The sequence below is a fragment of the Durio zibethinus genome, chromosome 6, assembly GCF_047325235.1.
Source record: "Durio zibethinus cultivar Kanyao isolate XHJ-2024 chromosome 6, ASM4732523v1, whole genome shotgun sequence".
NCBI classification, from domain to species: Eukaryota; Viridiplantae; Streptophyta; class Magnoliopsida; order Malvales; family Malvaceae; genus Durio; species Durio zibethinus.
In genome coordinates this window covers 28,635,380-28,653,602 of record NC_143167.1, presented here as the reverse complement: position 1 = coordinate 28,653,602, position 18,223 = coordinate 28,635,380, and the positions used below count along the sequence as shown (strand labels likewise).

Sequence of the window (18,223 nt, the reverse complement as noted above, 5' to 3'; positions counted from 1 at the left end):
TGTGAGATTGGAGGCGTTACAAGATACACGAAAAAAAAAAAAAAAAAAAAAGATGTATCTAAGTATGGAAAATGCAGATTACCCACCCGGCAGGACAATTGATATGCGATAATCTGGGGTCAGGAATCACAGTTTCTTTCTTCTGGACCTTCCTTCGAAGCTGCCAAGCATCAAAGTAGCCATCTCAAACCATGAGTTACAACTAATGAAACTGGAATCATAACCAAAAATCAGCTCAATCACAATCATACTTCCTGCCACCAACCTGGGCATAAATTAAAGTCTTTTACCTTCATCTACCAACAAATTTAACAATTCAAACATTCAACTAGGGAAAAAATGTTAAATAATGAGCAACAAATATCAAAGTTTGTTCAAGTGAAGGGATACAAACCACTGACGCAACAATAATTCTGCCTCCACGAGGACTATTGAATTCTCTTCCTAGAAAACTTTGCTTATATCCTACTTTGCCATGGAATGAACTCCTTAATTGTCCACTTCATTTCCTGTTTGAAATAAGCATGTAATTAATTCTTTTAAATCTTACTTCTCCTCAATGAAAAGATAAAAATATACTTCACAGATAACTACCCACATCCACAAGTTTTCTTTTACAGAGTTCTCACAAATTTCTTTATGCATAAAATTCTGAATTTTATAGTAAAAGGAAAAAAATGTTAAAGAAGAGTCAGAAAGTGCTTACTTTGGGAAGGCAGAAACGGAGCAGCAGTCAACAGGAAGCCACTAGCCATTTTCTGCTCATTGTTTTTGCCGAAGGCAAATTTTTGTCTTTTGACAAAAAGAAAAGAACAAATAAAAAAAAAAAAAAAAAACCTGCTACTTCCTGCTTTGTTTGAAGAATAAATTGACCTCATTACCCCTGTTTCCAGCGAGCAAGTAGCAATTGAATCCTTAAAAGCTATGCCTAGGGCATTTGGGTATTTTCACTCAGACTGAATGTCTTTTCTTACCTTTAGCCTTATCGGGTATAACAACTGAAGGACACTTTTTTCTCGCTTTCTTCTTCGAAGTTCAAAGCCTTATAACAAAAAGCACTTCAATAAAGTGAAAGGAAACCCTCTTGAGAATAAAAAAGAATGGCAAGCTCTCTATGTTTCACTTCTGTTTGCTCCTTCAACACTCCCAATAAACCAGGTACTCCAAAAGTGAATGTTTTGCTGATATTGGTTTAATCTTAGGAGATCAAAGTTTGACTATATTGTGTTCTTCATTGGTTTTAGAGATAATTATTGATAATTCCTTTCCAAGGAAGGTTCTTCGGGTAAATGAAGTGTTTCAGAGCTCCAGGAGTGCCAGAATTCAATCTTTAAAGACTAAGGTGAGAGGTTTTTTTTTTGTTTGTTACCATCCCATTTAATAAACGGTCTTAGTTGTGGATTTTGTTAGTAAAGTTGGGTAACTTGAAGTGTGGTAGTTGAATAATTCTTGCCAATGGGCTCATACCCATTTGTAAATTTGCAAGGGAACTGTGAAGGGATGATTTAGCTGCTAATGGCCTGTAAGTTGGATTTTTGGGTTGTATTTAATATTTATTTTGTGGGTGAACATCTAGTAAAAGCAAGGAAATAGCGGTCAGGGCTGAAGGCTTGAATTATAATGATTGTTTTGGCTATCTAGGATAGAATGATTTCTGGAAATGGCTAAGGAAGTTGCCCATTCTAGAGAAGGATGATAAAATAGAAAACAATGCAACATTCAACTTTATGGTTATTAGAACAGACCTAGATTGTCAATGTATCAGTATTCAGCTATGTGGAACATGTTTAAGGGGAAACTTCAGTCTTGTTAAAATCTCTGTTCTTAATCTCTTTTTATGCTTCTGTAATTTTCTGGTTGCAAGTTTACCTAGTTTTTGGTTTAACAGGCTGCAGATAAAAATCAAAGTACTAAACCAAATAGCATTGTCTGTGCTGATTGTGATGGAAATGGTAAGGAAAATTGTGGCTAATTACTTTGTCTTTGGTCTGGTTTTTTTGTCAAAGATTAGTCTTCTTGTTTCATTAACTAGATATTTTGTTGATTATCATAATGCCTTTATGCAATCTCACTGGCCTGAAATGAAGCAGCTTTGTTTTATTGATATATACTGAAATCAATTAAACTGTTGAATTTAAGACTTTATGCTGTTAATATTATATATGGTATCCTAAACACCAACCTAGCAGGATGCTTTGAACTGCCCATTATTAGAGTGTTTATTAATGATATTCTGTTCTATATATATATTCTAGCTGAAGAATGATCAATGATGTATGATTACTCTATGCGAAGAGTAAGCAGATATAAGCATACAGCACTTTTTGTTTATATGTGGCCAATGATGCCCACAATCATTCAATGCTATATAAGGATCACTAAATTGGTTAAACATAGGAATGCTTTTGATAGCCTATTTTTGCAATAACTGCAAGTGCACAAATTGATCAAGTAATAAAGTGATAAGTATTCAAGTATCGTCTCCTATAAGATTATAGATTGTAATGTTGGGTGGACTAAGTACCAATGGTGAAAACCTAATCTTTTATATCTAAACAAGTGAATACTAGAATGGGTTGCAAAACAAATTAAGGAAGCAATGTCGAAAGGATTATAGGCCTATATTTTTACTCTACCAACTATCACTTGGCAAGTAAAAGAGGTGTGGCCGAATGTAACTAAAAGAAATAAAGATTGCTTTTGAAAACAAGGAAGAATAAGTGAAGGCCAAAAGCTGGTAGAACATAAATCAATAATGCATAAACCGAAACTTAAATGAAAGAAGTATGAAACCTAAACTTGAGTAAAAGAGAGGGTGATTGCCGAAACTTTTAAAGCGTAAAAGAGTTGTAGACAAAACTAGTAAAAGAGAAAAGAATTGAAAACTAAATCTTGAATAGAAAGAATATTTGTATTAAAGGAAGAATTTAAGAAAATAATTGTATTGAAGAAAAGAATTTTAGAAACTAACTTTGTTATTGGCAAATTTGCAACCTAAGCCAAGAACTAAAACTAAAGAAAAACTAAAGAAAAGACTAAGAAAAGAAAAGGGAGAAGAGAGGAGAAGAATGAGATGGAATGGGATGATGAGCAAGTGAAATGGCCTTGCCTATTTATAGGCATAGGTTTGGCCATAAGTGGTAAAGATTACGAGAGTCTGACTTCTATCTAAATGCTAAAGGATGAAATTTATCTTGATCTCCAAAGAGCTTTGACCGAATGGGACTCTTAGTTCTTGAAGAGTCATAGCCGAATGGGGGTCTTGGGAAGCAATCTTGGCTGTGTGATCTTGCTTGGAATCCATCTTGATGCAATCTTCTTCATATGTTCGGCTAATGTAGGATTTTCAAGATAAGGTAGTTGAATTTAATTCAAATTCCTTTAATTCAAATAGCAAGAGTCCTTCATTTATCACAATTCTTCAATAGATACACAAAAGAGTCCTCCTTGCATGAAATCATCTTTGGCTGATTAGGGTAGTGTGCATGTGAGCTTGATATTGCTTGAAGTCTTCTTGGAATTTGATTTAGCCGAATGGATATGGGAGATAAGAGTCCTTGTGCTTGCCGAATTCCTCAAATAAGCCTTATCTCCTCTTGCATTTGGATTGGCCGAATAATGTAGGAGTCTTTGGTGGAGTGAAACTCTTCAAGCGTGCATCATCCTTTCTTGGCCACATGAACAAGTTCTAATGCAAGTGGAATTCTTCAAATGAACAAGCAATCCTCTTAGATCTTGCTTTGGCCGAATTTAAAGGTGACATGGGAGTGTCTTTGTGCGTGTGAAATTCCTTCTTGGCCGCATGGATGGGTGGAATTGGTCAAACAAGGTTCAGCCACAATCTCCCTTGCACGGTCAAAGGTCATCTTGCATTCATGGATTGCATGGGTTGCATGTTTTCCTCATTGAACAGCCTTAAACCCTAAAAAGCAAGAAAATAACACTAAGGCACCTAAAATTGACCAAAATTTAAATTTTAGCACCAATTTTATCATGTAAAAACACTGTATTTTTAGGTGCCATCAGCTTCTGTGCTTTGTGCTTCAAAGTGATTGATTCATTACAAGGGGCAACAGAGCTGTATGGGTTTCCTTTTTTATGAAAGTGGATGGAAATTAAAATAAAAAATTATTATCCAAAAAAAAGTTTAACAAAAATTTTCTTTCTTCTTTGAGTGCGGAAGAAGGCTTCTTAGCCAAAGAGTGACCTTCGCACTTGCACTCTTAGCCTGACCCACCTTTAAAAAAAAAAAAAAAGACTCTTTGTATTGGTTAACTTGTATTCCTCCATGTTACGAGTCTATGTTTGTCAGGTATGAATGCTTTGTCTTCTCTATCTTCTTTGAACTTTTTGATCATTCAGTCTTCCAGATAACTTCCAAATGCTCGAGTCTATATTAGGCATTTAAAGTTTTTCTTGGTCTTTTGTTATGATACTTGAGCTTGTTATGAAGCACCACTTAAGATTTCATTTTTTCTAATTCTCTTATTCTAACACAACCAACATATAATTATAACTAGTTTCCATATCCAAACTACCAGGTGTCAAACAGTGTTCTCAATGCAAAGGTACTGGAGTTAATAGTGTTGATCGCTACTATGGACAATTGAAAGCTGGTGGGCTGTGTTGGCTTTGCAGGTGCTAATCTCCTTTTCCTTCTCTTCCTCGATCCCCCCTTGACCTCCCAAGTTATGATAGCTTGCAATAATATCATTTCTGTTATCGCCAGTTAATGACCACATTCAAAGTTAATTATTCATTATTCATTCTCTTTCTTTATTCTGATGTCCACATTAGGGGATGAATGAAGGATTGAAAGTTTGATTTTTTTTTTTTTTTGTTTTGAATCATTATTGAAAGCAAGATGGAATACTGATGTTGGAATTTTTGTTGGAAAAGAAAATGAAACTTTATCTATGAGCAGGTCAACTAGCCATAATGTCTTAGAGAATTGACTTTACCTTTTCTTTTGGCAAAATACAAAGCAATTGATAATTGATACTATTATTGGGACTTATCTCCCATGCAATCCATCATTTTCAATTGTAGAAATGGACACATTCTTGGTTCCAAAGCCAGTCCAAGCCATGTGTTTATCATATTTCTTCTTTTCTCACGTAGGAGTCCTAAGTTTGATGAATTTAGGAACACTGGATTCGAGGATATAAGCATTGGTCATGCACTTATGTTCTAAAGTCAAATTTTCTTTCAACCATGTGTTTTTCCAAGATAGCATCACAATTGTCGGAAGTGGTTTTTTCAGTGCATCAATAGCAGCCTATTCCACAATTCCTTAGATTAAACATGTAGAATTGTTAGCAATCAGCTTTTGATACGATTAATGTATGTTTTGCTGCAGGGGAAAAAGGGAAATTTTATGTGGGAATTGTAATGGAGCTGGCTTTATTGGCGGATTTATGAGCACATTAGATGATTGATGTAAAAGCTCAATTTTGGTGGTCTTCAAGGATATTTACTAGATAAATCTTTTGTAATTTCGTTTTGTATCCTTTGCTTCAGTCCTGAGGTCGTTCTTTTGAGAAATGATTCAACCCGTCACGATGCCTATACTCCGATATTTGCTTTATGGCATGCAGAAGTTTTTAACATTTTCCTAACCAAAATGGAAAACAAACTTTTCTTCTCTGTTACTTGTCGAATCTCCTAACAATCTGTTCTCTTTTAACTCACCAAGGAAAAAAAAGGTCACTTAATAATCAAGGATTCTTATTTCGAACTTATACTACTCATCGTTCGTTTGTTCAGGGATTGAAAACAATCAGTATTCATATGGCGCTAGTCCTTGTACCTTTTACGGGGTTCGTATCAGTAAGACATTTCTATCATCATGAGTAAAAAATTCATCATATTATAGTTCATCACCTAAATATTAATGATAAATTTGAAGATTTTCTGATATGTTGGCAAGTTGGGATATAAATTTTTATCAAATTCATGGAACTTGCTCGAGCTTGGGCTGGCTACTTTGCCTTTGCATAAAAATATAGTAGTTTCTTGTATTCGGAGATATGGTGAGATATTCCAAGTCGAAACCTCTCAAATAAGAAAGGTGTAAATTACTAAAAAGCGTTCGGTTTAATGTTTTTCAGGAACGTGGGTAGCAGAGACGAGGCAGTCCAGTGGGTCAACTGTAGCGGTACCATCCACAGTTAAAATTGTGAGGCCTAAACTCAGCTTCAGCTAGGCTCATAGAAACAGGGACCATGTTTTTTCACTTTGATAAATGTAAATAGGCAGCTAAAAAATGGTGTCATAATCCATGAATGGGAAAATCAAATGCAGAATAAGAAATAGTTTCAGAAAGAAGAGGAAAGAACAAGAAATAGCCAAAAATAGTAATAAGCAGTAATGCGCGCCAGGTAGGGGTCGAACCTACGACTTTCTGCTTAGGAAACAGACGCTCTATCCACTGAGCTACAGGCGCAGTTAGTCAGGAGTCTTAAATCTCTTATACCTCATCTATGAACTATCGTAAAACCATCGAATGCAATAACCCATTATCACCATAGCTATCAATTACTGTAGTGGTATTGACTTTGAATCCATATGAACCACCTGAGATTTGAGAACACAACCATAATATTCTACTACTTCCGAGGGTTATGTCAGAGCATAAACCACTAAATAAGACAAGTTACACTTAAACTATTAAACTACTATGAATTCAAGTTTTATGCTTAATTATAATTTAGTAAAGTTATATACCATAATTAAAAATAAACTTATCCCAACGTATGATGAAACTAATAAAATCAGGTCAACTATATCAAACCCTTCCATCAGATGATTTTAGCCAACTTTCATACTTCTAAATTTATTCAAATTGTGATATGAAAGTGAAAGTAATTTCGTTTTTGAAGGAAATAGTTAAAAAAAAGGGTTTAATCCAGAGTAACAGACATATTTTGGCTTGTGCCATTACTTACACAAGACCAAAACAACAAAGCAGTTATACACACTATGACAATATTAGTCGAAGGATCTCCCCAGAATACTTGAACGATTTCTCAGTCTCTTCCAAACAATGGTTCTTCTCATCTCTAGTCCAGCTCTGAAATGCCAGAGATAAATGTAGATGTGTTAGTCATAAAATTTGCTACTGTCTTAACTTCTCATGAGCAGGGTCGGGAAAAAGAAACACAATGGAGTTTATAAGAGAATTCTTCAATAACAGAAAGAAAATTACCTCAGCAACTTTATTCAGCTTATCCCTGACATTTTGTAGCAGTTGGGAAAGGTCACCATCCCATTTATAAAATTCCAACTCCTTGTTGTTAAGTATTTTCTCAGCTACCTTATATAAAGAGGGGTTAAAAAGGAGCTTGAGTATACAAGTGAAGTGCCTGTATTTAACATGTTACAAGATAAGCATGCCTATGGGGTATCCACTAGATAGAAACTTGTCAGACATATGAGCTGGCCCAGTTTGGGGAAATAAAAGAGTTAAGGAGACAAAGAGAGACAGACGGAGAGCAAAATGCTAAGTGCTTACTTCTAAACAGTGTAGATCAGTACAGAGTAATATACTTTTCAACATACATTTGAATCTAATATTTTGTTTACCTTCTTCCCGATCATCCGACCACCAGCAGAGTGGGCAAAATAAATGTTGTAGAAATGGCATATGAATGCTTGAGGATCCTTCTCGGATAATTCTTTAAGATACACAGCATAGGTAACACCAGGGGAAGATGGTTCTGGAATGGCATAACCTTGCTCTTTGAACCACTGTAAATCCTTCACCAATTTTTCAGACCTTTCCAATCCAGTGTTCCTGAATTCAGCATCTGCAGCAGACCCAAGCATATCACTTTAGTTTTCAAGCAGTATCATAAAACAATAAAATACCACACTCAAGAAACATATACAAACACATACATAACATGATAAATGATCTGAAACTTCGGATTTAACCCAAAGTTAGCACCACTTGTGCTTTTAAAGGCATTCATTTCAAGGATTAAACAGCTACAATTCAATCATCTAGGTTACATGGTGAACTGTTTTAGTGGTTCTGTGGAAGGCCATCAAATCCACCTTCATCAAACCATTGGACCAAACAACAGAAGAGGGAAAAATGAAAAAGAATAAAAATTCTTGGTACATGATTGGTGCATAACTCAAAAACACAACCACTACTCTGACAGGGTTCAATCTGGATTCTTGATTTGCCATTCTCCATACAGAGGAGGAGATAACTAATTACGTGAAAAAGACCAATTCAACCTGCATTCTCGTAGATATTTACCCCAAGTTCACTCCCTTAAGCCATATAATAACACCTAACTACCATCATGTACAAAACTTCAAGCTTCATTCTCGTCTTATTTTTCCTTACTAATCCCTTGTTTTCACACGTGATCCAATATTACGATTCTACAATCAAACATGATACCACAAAACATAACATTAGTAAAACTCCATAACATTAAATCATCCTTGACATATAAAGTCTTGATGTTGAGCCCCATCTTAAATCTTATAAGCAACCCTTCACCTAAACAACAATAAGTAGTACTATTTGAACAGTTTGTTGACAACAGAAAAAAATTAACATCTATGGTGAAGCAAAATCCGAAAACATATACCAAAAAGAGAAACCTTAACCTAACCCAGAAAAAGAAGTTATTCAAATCACAAAAACAAACCATTCAAAAAAATAGGACCAACAAAAGCAAATAAACATAATAAAAATAGCTAAAACAGAAGAAGGGTACCAAAAAAAAGAAACTTACAGCTAGGAAAAGCAGCCTTATCAATAATCCCTTCAAGCGTATCATAAACCAACTTGCTATCCACAAGGAACTTCAAGTACCCATCAACCCTGGGCTCCCATTTCCCCACGGCCCGTTCTTCCGGCTCTTTCACTTCCTTTTCTCCTTCCTTTGCCTGCTCTCTTGTATGCAATTTCATAGCCACGAACCTCATCTCCTCCACAAACCCTTTAGCCTCTCCAGGGTACCTCTTCCTGGGCTTCTCCGCCGTCGTGGCCGATACGACAACGTTCCTACTGGCCATCCCGGGAAGTTTGAAAGACTGAGCTTTAGAATAGGGGAGATCCTTGGGGATAAAACTGGAACAGAAATTGGGAGATTGAGGCGTTGTAAGGTTCGGTTTTTTAAGAAGGGAGTGGGATTGGGAAATTGGGGTCAGAGACGCCATTGAAAGGGCGATTTCTTGCTTAGTTTTATACGGAATTGGTTTAGTTGTTGTTGTGAAGAAGAAGAAAGCGAGTGAGCTTTCAACTTTCAATAGAAAAAAAAAAATTAAAAAAGCCTCAACTCGTGGTTCAATTACTCTTGAAGCTAAAGCGATAGAAACAGATTGTTTATGAATAAAGAGAGTAAAGAATATTAAAGGAGAAGAAAAACCCTGGGTTGCTTAGAAAATGGTGAGGTAATGGACAAGGGTATAGGTTGGTTCTGGTTTGCGTCTACTATCATCTGCGAGAAATCTGCCATTGCTGTGTTATTGTAACTTGCTTTTATTATTTTATTCTTAAAGTAATATGTACTAGAGAGATAAAGAAATACTGAAGCAAAGGAATGGCCAAAATTAGAATTTGCTTCTTTTTATTTTCTTTATTTTAAAATATTATCATTTTTAATTAAAAAATGCTGCCATTTATAGAATAACGTAGTGATTGTTTTATTTTTATCATAAATTATTAACAATTTTTTTATAAAAGATAAATATGAGTAGATGTTATAAGTTAATTATTTTATTTAAATAATAAAAGGTTTGATAAGAAATGTATAGTTGAAAAAATAATATAAAATTGAAATAAATCTTTAAAAACCTAATTGTTATTTTAAATTATTCATAAATTTTGATAAGATAAATATATAACCGATAGAGTAAAAAAAATCTCGCAACAATTTTTGAGGGATTTTTTAAAAATAAAATTATTGAAGGATTTATATAGAAAAAAATTAACAATATTTTTATTGCCAAAAAAAACCCCAGTAGATTTGAAAAAAAAAAAAAAAAAAAGCTACCTGTTATTGTGTAGCGTGTTAAAACTCCTATATTTTTGTTTACTTTTGCGTGTAAATTAATATAATATTTTAACAATAGTTTATGAATTAGGTTTTTTTTATTAAATTTAATATAATATTTTAGAGTTGATTAATTAAATGAATAATTCATAAATAGTTGTAAAATTGAGGATCAACTTTCCCACGCTAACAAGTAACAAATAACATAAAAGAAAATATCCATCATAAGTAGACTTGGCTCAAACGACGTCGGGTCGAAAGCCGTGGATGGTCCAATGGATCAAGACGGCGGTGCACAACCCTTTATTTTAGTGGCTGGGCAAAACAAGTAAAAGTAATTGTCTTTAGCTGGTTTTATTTGTGGTCGTCGTTAATTGTGTGCCGTGGAGAATTCGCATAGAGGAGTGTAAACGTGGAACCATTGTTTTGGGGGATTCTTTTTGGCTTCTCTCTCCAAATTATTTACGTGTCATTGACAAAAACATAGAAAATTACATCAAAATTCAACGATTGGTGAGTGAATCATTAGGGTACTTGTCAACATAAATTAAAATTTAATTGATATATTATTTTAAATTTTTTATTTAATTTCACTGTTAATGTATAAAAAACTAATTATATATATTATCAATACAATCAAATATGATACATTAATTATAAAATTTTTCAATAAGTATCATCAATACCTATAAGCATTCATCAATACTAGTAAATAGTTAATTGCTTATCAAGCATTTAAGTTTGATTAGTTCGCTTTTTAATAATTATTAATATTTGTTATCATATGTGTTTCATGTGAAATTTTTTTATTTATTTTTAAATAATATAGTTGCATATTGTATAAATGATTGAAACTAATAAGATGCATATTAATCAAATTTGTAATATAAAGTTTATTTCATATGTAAAATATATTAACTCAACATAGAACTTTGTGGATTTTATCGGTAATGTAAAATTAAAACTCAAAAAAATAGAATAATTTGATGTAAAATAGGTCAAATTAGAAAGAGTATTCGGCTCATCCTCTTTTCCCCCAATAAAAATAATTAGGTATTAGCTTTGTAAAAATAATTGGTTTACCCATAGTCATATTCTAAAATTTAAAATGCATAATAATTGTGAAGTTAGTAATGTTAGAATATTTCGTTTGTAAAATTTAAATTTAATTTTTTTTATTAATAATTTTTTAAAAAAAGTAATTTATAAATTTAATTTAATATATTTGTTTTTTTGAAACTTGCTATATATTCTAATTTTTAAAACGAAAAAGCTTCTCATTCCCTAAATTTCTATGTAAACTATAAAATAATTATAATCATGTTTTAACCAAATTGAAGTGCACAAAAGGGGATGACCTTTTACGGAATAAAAATTCATGATAATGAACTTTGCTTTTGTACTTTTATTTACATTAAACTAATCAGAATTAAAAGTTAAAACCTTAGATGTAATAATAAATTATTGGATAAAAAAGTGTAAGAATTACACTATAATATAAGTGAATCTCTCTTAAAAAAATTTAAAATTTCTTAAAACTCCCTGACTCGCATTCTCTTCTCCATAAGTTTGCTGCCTTTTACCCCACTATTTCTTTTCTGATTATGATTATATTTATTTGATTATTTCCGATGTCATTTGAAGCTTTTGAGGGGTTGAGTGGGTGATTTGGTATGTATCATTTTTAATTAAATGGATTATAATACACAACTGCTGTTTAATAAAGTCGCTTTGGCCGAGTGGTTAAGGCGTGTGCCTGCTAAGTACATGGGTTCATCCCGCGAGAGTTCGAATCTGTCAGGCGACGATTTACCTTTCAAGGTGGCAACTATATTCAGAAACCATTTTCCTCAATCAGATTTCAAGTTGTAAAATACAAAATTTTCCCTTGTTTTTAACATAGATCTGATTTACTCTTCCCAATTTACTGATTCACGTTAAAATATTCTGTTACTGCTAAGCAATCTGTCTGCAATCAGTTAATCTTTGAACACATCTTCCTAATCTCTCCTTCTGAACCAGTTTTCACCTCAATGCTACTCATCTTGATCAGTGCTTTTCGAAACTCAAAATCGAACCTTAACCCCAACAATCCTCTTATGTTCCCAGCATAGTTTTCCACTATGCTGCGTGTAGCATCATCTCCCCAAAGCCTCTGGTCTGATTCCAACACTCCTTTGCCATCACGCACATTTTTGAAGTAGCTCACATCAAATTTAGTCTCGCTATCTATATCCAGTGCAACCCTTTTCGAGCCGTCACCATTTTTTGGACAAAGAGCTTGAAGTTGTGCTAAGAAAGATTGGTTAATGGTCGGGTCTGCACTTCCCGTTGTAAAGTTGTATAGGCGGTATCGGAAGAACAAGCAATCCGTTTGGCCAATGGTGTGTGCCCCTGCCATAGAAACATGCGTACCAAATAATCTGTTACTTAAGTCATCGTTTGGTGGCAAGAAACTTAAAGGAAGACAGGGTATATTATATTATTATATACCGACTAAAGTTACAAGATCATGATCACTAAGGCCTTTAGCGGCAAATTTTTGCCTTCGAGCAGCGATGGACTCAAGTGGAGAAGGTAAACTTGAGGTTTGAGATGATGAAGACACCCTGCCATCTCTTCTCCCGGTGGGTACAGTCCAACTTGGACCATCACTCTGACATATGAAGACAAATGAAACCCCTTAATCGTATTTTGAACTAAAATCATGTCTGTGTCTGTGTATGTGTGTGTGCGTCCACGTGCATATATGTTACAAGGAGAAAAAGAATGCTACCAAGTCAACAGCGTCACGAGCTGCCAACGCTATTATATCAGCACATGAGACTACTCCGGGGCATAGCGCTTCTAGCTGTGCTTTTGCATCATCAATTACTTCAAATCCTCCTAGCCCAAGGTTTGGCAACGCACTTCTCTCTGCAGAAGAGCCAGAGATCAACACTGAACCGTCACAGCCCTGCATTTACAATATTTCAAGCATTTCAATTCCTATATAAGAGTTCATCTCGAAATTGTTTATCTATGTAACATACACGACAATAGAAAATAAGGAAGAAAAAGGCAACCAGAACAAAGCAATCATGGAAATGAAGCCTGAGCAAGCCAGCAGCAATGATAGGATCTTTGTCGAAGTGTGATTGAACTGTAGACCTTACTACGGCCTCAGCCTTTGGACAAGAAGAAGAATAAAATCCATTTTGCAAACCTGATCCCTGGCCTTGAACTAACAAAGCCATCATTAAGTTCACTATAGAAGCTAACCAAACAACTCACATTTTAACAATTGGTAAACAAAACCAAATTATAATCAGCCAACCAGATTCTGCATTTTACTACCAAGGCACCAGCATTTATAAATGGATTTGCTTAAGTTGCTTTATTGGCCTGTCTTTTCGTTGAATTTTGAACTGCTCTCAACTTTCATTTTAGTGGAATGCGTGGGAGCATTTGTAATATATATTGCTTTTCTCTTTTGAAGATTTGTCTATCTATAGAAGAGTAGTTAGGTTGTGGAAGGTGAAATCACAGTGCACATTATGCTTAAAGAAATGGCAATTGATAACGTAAGACGCCTCTCTTATCGTCTGATTCTTTCCCCTTTATTCCTCAACGCGTTTTCGTTCTTTTTCATGTTGAATTAACCATATGTTTCTTTGATCATTTCCTTTTTTTGAATTGTTTTTCTTCACATTCACATTGATAAAGATTCAGCACTTTGGATTTGAGGGTTATGCATAATTGTCTTGGCAAGAGTAAGCTTGAGTAATTACTGTAACATGCAAATTATAACTGCTACAAAAATTGGATGCCTGGTGTTTTGGTAGCAGGCTTGATTCTTTTCAACGTTTTGTCAATGAAAAAGAAGTAAAAAAGATTGATACATTGCAGCTAACTCTTCCTAAACAAAACCAAAAACGGTTAAAGTACTGGACGGTTTAGATACAGAAAGTGATTCAAAGGAGCCACAATTGTGGCATGGGACGGCGAAGATCAGAAAAGAAAACTCAATGTCAGAATGACAAGTGGTTCGTTGAAATAGCAGTAGTTTCACACACATGTTCTGGTAGAATGAGATCCATTCCCTTCCTTTTAAGCCTTGTTGTCTCATTGAGAATGTGGCGGTGAGAAAAATATCCTATCTGAAACATTCATTTTTGTGACAGGCTTTAAGATGATGACTTGTGCTTCTTCCAATTAGTTTTTGGTGAATAATCAAGAGAGTGGATGGACCCGGATAGAGTTCTGACCAATGATGGACCAACATCATCAATAGCAGCAATGAACATGTCGTTTCATTGTTAGTTCCCATTTTCATTTTACATTCATGCAAGTTTTTTTAAAATTTTATTATTGATATATATATATATATATATATATATCTAAATGATCACATGGCTTTCATGAAAATTATCTTCTGAGCTAGATTGTGATAGAGTACTAGAATTAGGGCCTTGGCATATTCAAAATAAGCCTATCATAGTTCGGAAATGAGAACCAGAAATGAAAAGTTTGGAGTTTCAGATGAATAGATTACTTGTTTGGATACATCTGAATAATATGCCATTGGAGTTATACACAAAGAAAGGGCTAAGCTATATAGCAAGTGCCATTGGTGTACCACTATACATGGATAAAATTATAGCAAATTGTGAGAGACTAGCTTATGCAAAGATTTGTGTGGAGATGGAGGCAAATGTTGAGGTCCCTTGATTCATAGATGTGATGCTAAGAAATCAAACACTTGTTTCGATATTGGTAGGGGTACCATGGATGCCTCCACGGTGTCACTGCTGTAATATATTTAGGCATGCAGATAAAGTTTGTGTGATAAGCCAATGGCTACAGAAACAAAAGTGTGGCAGCCAAAGAAACAAAATAATAAGCCAAAGAAAGAACTGAGAAAAGAAGAAAATGAGGTGGTTGCATTGGAAAATGCCATAATTGAGCCACAACAAGTTGTTCATTCTACTTCAGCAAACAAATTTACTCCATTGGAAACAATTGTTAAGAATGATAAAATGAATGATGATGCTCAAGTGGACCTGGCGAAAGCAGAATCTCAAGAGACAAAAGAAGCTGAGCCAGTTATCAACTCACCAAGGAAAGTGAGGGCAGCATCAGTTAGAGTTGCAGACTTAATGAAGCAGTTGAAGAATAAGAAATGAGGACTTATTGATGAAGGGAAAAACAAAGTAAAGGTAGATCTATCTACTTTATGAGGTATATCCTCTTCTTCTCTTTCCTCATGAACATCTTTAGTTGGAATGTCAGAGGGCTTAATGCTTCTCTGAAGTTAAAGGAAGTTATAGATAGGATTAGGAGAGCTCAAGTTGATTAGCCTCTTTGTTAGAAACTAGAATAAAGCAGCAGAATATGCTGCAAGTCTTGAACACTCATTTTTCTGGTTGGTTTTTTTTGCAATAATTATTCTACAGCTTATAATGGTCGAATATGGTTGCTATGGAAGTTTAAATTGCATGTGGAGTTAGTCGCTAACAGTGATCAAAGTATCACTTGTAAAATCATGTATGGGACACAAGTGATATATCTTTTTGCCTTTTATGGATACAACAATGAGGAAGAACGAAGGAGATTATTGATAGATTTGATCTCACTCCAGAGTGTAGTTGATAGCAGCTCATGGATATTAATAGGAGATTTCAATGTGATAGCCTATCCTATGGAGAGTTCTGACTATAATGGCTCCCAGATAAAACGCTCAAGTACTAAAGAATTGCAAGAGTGTATTCAGAAGCTAGTTGTATTGGATCACTCATACACAGGGCCATTATTCACATGAAGTAACCATACACTATCCAGGAAGTTGGACAGAGTTCTAATTAATGATGCATCATGCATGGCTTTTACAATGGCGAAACTCGACAGTTGAATTCCTTTCACCTAAAGTTTTAGACCATTGCCCAGCTCTGATTAAGTTGAACGTCCCAAGCAATCCCCACTAAAGCCATTCAAGTTCTTCAATTTTTGGACAAGACATCCAAATTTTTTAAAGATAATAAAGGAGTTGGAAAGTGTAAACCATTGGGAAACCTATGATTATATTGCAAAAGAAGTTAAAAAGATTAAAGGCAGAGCTAAAGAGGTTCAATTTTATGCAATTTGGTGATTTGACAAAAAAAGTTAAAAGAAAAAAAGAGTAATTGGCAGAGGCGCAAATTGCGGCACTAATGCAACCATTAGGTGTTGATGTCGAAAAGGAGAATAGACTTTTACTAGCGCTTTAAGAATTGTTGAAATATGAGGAGAGCCTAGGGAAACAAAAATCCAGGATCCAATGGACACAATAAGGGGACCAGAATACAAGGTTCTTTCATAAAACAATGGTAGTTAAGCAAAAAAATAAGCATTATTAGGGCGTTACATGACAATGAGGGTAGAAGGCTAGACACCTTTTCTCAAATTTCTAAAAAGGTTGTGGATTTTCAAAAAACTGTTGGGAACAGAGGATATTAAAATTGAAGGCTGCTCAAAGGGGGTAGTTGCAAATATTCTTCAAGGTCACTTGACTAAAGAACAACAGGCTGTCTTATCCCTAGATGTAATTATAGAAGAGATAAAAGAAGCTATATTCTCCCAACACAATGATAAGGCACTAGGGCCAGATAGTTATAATGCATAATTCTTTAAATTAGCTTGGAGTATAGTAAGAGAAGATGTATCAGTAACAATAATGTATTTCTTCAACACTCAAGATTTGCTACTTGCCTTTAATTCTATTATAATAGCATTGGTGACTAAATGTCAAAGCCCACTAGCATTTCAAATTACAAGCCAATTTCATGCTGTTTTGTACAAAGGTATAACTCGAATACTAGTAAGCAGAATGCAAAGGTGCTTGCCAAATCTTATTAGCAGAAGCCAAAGTGCTTTTATAAAAGGACGAAGCATCATAGAAAATGTGCTAATGGCTTAGGAATTAGTGAAAGGGTATATTTAAAGAAATTCCCCAAGGTGTATCGTAAAGGTAGATTTAAGAAAGCTTTGATTCTGTACACTAGGAGTTTTTGCTTGCAGTCCTTAAGGCAATGGGCTTTCCGAAAAGATTTGTAGGTTGGATCAAAAGTTGTCTCACTTCACCCATGTTTTCTCTATCTATTAATGGACGCTTGGTGGGATACTTTATGGGTACAAAGGGAATAAGATAAGGGGATCTTATGTCACTATACTTGTTTTGTGATAGTAATGAATGTGCTATCATATGGTATATTCTCCTATCATCCAAAGCGAAAGAAGATATAATTGACATATTTGTGCTTTGTGGATGATTTACTAATATTCACACAAAGGAAGTTGAATCTATTCTTGGCATCCAAAATGTTTTACAGTTGTTTTACGTAGTTTTTAAACTTCAATTAAATTGTACAAAAAGTGAGATATTGTGCTTGGGGATTCAAAGAGCAGAGATAGAAGAACTCTTACAAGCAGTAGGTTTAAGTTGGGTTCTCTCCTTGTTAGATATTTAGGACTGCTACTGATCACATGCAAGCTCACCATTATAGATTGCTCCTCGTTAATTGAAAAAATCACAGCTATATTACACAACTGGGCAGTAAGGCATCTATCTTATGCTGGTAAAATGCAACTGATTCAGTCTATTATATTTAGCTTGCATAATTATTGGTGTAGACATATTATATTGCCTAAGAAGGTTATTAAAAAGATTGATCAGCTATGCTCTACTTTTTTTTAGAAAGGTCAAAAAAGTACAATTAAGGGAGCAAGGGTAAAGTGGCAGACAGTGTATAAGCCTATGTCTGAAGGGGCCTTAGGAATAAAGATGTAGAAAACTAGAACAAAGATTGCCTGCTTAGATTGCTATGGTCTATTTTCACACAAGCTTGCTCGTTACGGATAGCATTGGTATAGTGTTATAATCTTAAAGGGAAGAGCATATGGGAGATAATGAGATAGAGTCAAAGCTGGTGTATGAGGAAACTGCTGCAACTAAGAAGTATTACCACTAAATTCTTGTTACAAATGGAGAATGGAGTGCTATGGCAAACCAAGGGGTTAGGTTATTCAATTGCTAAGGTGTGGGGTGAAATAAGACAAAAGCAACCAAAAGTAAACTGGCACAGACTTGTTTGGTGTAAGCAACATATTCCCAAGATTGCTATAATAACTTGGATGGCCATTCTCAATCGACTCCCTATGAAGGACAAATTAATTACATGGGAGATTTT

General features: G+C 34.6%; 3 protein-coding genes, 1 long non-coding RNA gene and 2 other non-coding genes across 14 annotated transcripts; 2 read left to right on the top strand and 4 right to left on the bottom strand.

Annotated features, from left to right (window-relative positions):
* Positions 1–85: 85 nt before the first annotated feature.
* On the bottom strand, positions 86–929 carry LOC149518541 (uncharacterized). The gene is made up of 3 exons (XR_016342994.1): positions 707–929; positions 395–509; positions 86–160 (listed from the first exon to the last, which is right to left on the bottom strand). It is a non-coding gene; the product is annotated as an uncharacterized LOC149518541 (long non-coding RNA).
* Positions 930–1,020: 91 nt separating this feature from the next.
* Positions 1,021–6,261, top strand: LOC111286087 (protein BUNDLE SHEATH DEFECTIVE 2, chloroplastic-like). Of its 7 annotated transcripts, none has more exons than XR_016342993.1 (7): positions 1,021–1,158; positions 1,245–1,342; positions 1,889–1,952; positions 4,521–4,638; positions 5,360–5,439; positions 5,767–5,829; positions 6,111–6,251. XR_016342993.1 is itself a non-coding variant. In XM_089762572.1 (6 exons), exons 1-5 carry the CDS (start codon positions 1,101–1,103, stop codon positions 5,436–5,438), a joined length of 417 nt encoding a protein of 138 aa, XP_089618698.1. In that variant the 5' UTR covers positions 1,021–1,100; the 3' UTR covers position 5,439; positions 6,111–6,234. The 7 variants fall into 7 exon arrangements, 5 of the variants coding, with proteins under 5 accessions (XP_089618698.1, XP_022731613.2, XP_089618699.1 ...); XR_016342992.1 differs by having other exon boundaries at positions 5,767–5,819; positions 6,111–6,250; XM_089762572.1 differs by lacking the exon at positions 5,767–5,829 and having other exon boundaries at positions 6,111–6,234.
* A 111-nt stretch (positions 6,262–6,372) lies between these two features.
* Positions 6,373–6,445, bottom strand: TRNAR-CCU (transfer RNA arginine (anticodon CCU)). The gene has a single exon. It is a non-coding gene; the product is annotated as a tRNA-Arg (tRNA).
* A 363-nt stretch (positions 6,446–6,808) lies between these two features.
* Positions 6,809–9,524, bottom strand: LOC111286086 (heme oxygenase 1, chloroplastic). Of its 3 annotated transcripts, none has more exons than XR_016342991.1 (4): positions 8,757–9,507; positions 7,585–7,808; positions 7,208–7,364; positions 6,809–7,072 (listed from the first exon to the last, which is right to left on the bottom strand). XR_016342991.1 is itself a non-coding variant. In XM_022875875.2 (4 exons), the coding sequence occupies exons 1-3, from the start codon at positions 9,181–9,183 to the stop codon at positions 7,222–7,224; spliced, it is 741 nt and encodes a 246-aa protein (XP_022731610.2). In that variant the 5' UTR covers positions 9,184–9,524; the 3' UTR covers positions 6,809–7,072; positions 7,208–7,221. The 3 variants fall into 3 exon arrangements, 2 of the variants coding, with proteins under 2 accessions (XP_022731610.2, XP_022731609.2); XM_022875875.2 differs by having other exon boundaries at positions 7,208–7,311; positions 8,757–9,524; XM_022875874.2 differs by having other exon boundaries at positions 7,208–7,315; positions 8,757–9,516.
* Positions 9,525–11,744: 2,220 nt separating this feature from the next.
* TRNAS-GCU (transfer RNA serine (anticodon GCU)) lies at positions 11,745–11,826 on the top strand. Its single transcript has one exon. It is a non-coding gene; the product is annotated as a tRNA-Ser (tRNA).
* Positions 11,760–14,275, bottom strand: LOC111285799 (peroxidase 25-like). Its single transcript, XM_089762570.1, has 4 exons — positions 13,085–14,275; positions 12,796–12,975; positions 12,513–12,675; positions 11,760–12,413 (listed from the first exon to the last, which is right to left on the bottom strand). Exons 1-4 carry the CDS (start codon positions 13,256–13,258, stop codon positions 11,995–11,997), a joined length of 936 nt encoding a protein of 311 aa, XP_089618696.1. The 5' UTR covers positions 13,259–14,275; the 3' UTR covers positions 11,760–11,994.
* Between the last annotated feature and the right edge of the window lie 3,948 nt (positions 14,276–18,223).

What these genes read in the sequence shown, in the direction of transcription:
- LOC111286086 (XM_022875874.2), bottom strand. Translation starts at nt 9,183, where the DNA reads ATGGCGTCTCTGACCCCAATTTCCCAATCCCACTCCCTTCTTAAAAAA. An exon ending in TAAGGCTGCTTTTCCTAGCT is followed by an intron (nt 7,809 to 8,756) that starts GTAAGTTTCTTT and finishes GGTCTGCTGCAG; the next exon opens with ATGCTGAATTCAGGAACACT. An exon ending in GTCGGATGATCGGGAAGAAG is followed by an intron (nt 7,316 to 7,584) that starts GTAAACAAAATA and finishes TCTTTATATAAG; the next exon opens with GTAGCTGAGAAAATACTTAA.
- LOC111286087 (XM_089762572.1), top strand. Translation starts at nt 1,101, where the DNA reads ATGGCAAGCTCTCTATGTTTCACTTCTGTTTGCTCCTTCAACACTCCC. An exon ending in CAACACTCCCAATAAACCAG is followed by an intron (nt 1,159 to 1,244) that starts GTACTCCAAAAG and finishes CATTGGTTTTAG; the next exon opens with AGATAATTATTGATAATTCC. An exon ending in GGGCTGTGTTGGCTTTGCAG is followed by an intron (nt 4,639 to 5,359) that starts GTGCTAATCTCC and finishes GTTTTGCTGCAG; the next exon opens with GGGAAAAAGGGAAATTTTAT.
- LOC111285799 (XM_089762570.1), bottom strand. Translation starts at nt 13,258, where the DNA reads ATGATGGCTTTGTTAGTTCAAGGCCAGGGATCAGGTTTGCAAAATGGA. An exon ending in TCCATGATTGCTTTGTTCTG is followed by an intron (nt 12,976 to 13,084) that starts GTTGCCTTTTTC and finishes TTGTAAATGCAG; the next exon opens with GGCTGTGACGGTTCAGTGTT. An exon ending in TGATCTTGTAACTTTAGTCG is followed by an intron (nt 12,414 to 12,512) that starts GTATATAATAAT and finishes TTTCTATGGCAG; the next exon opens with GGGCACACACCATTGGCCAA.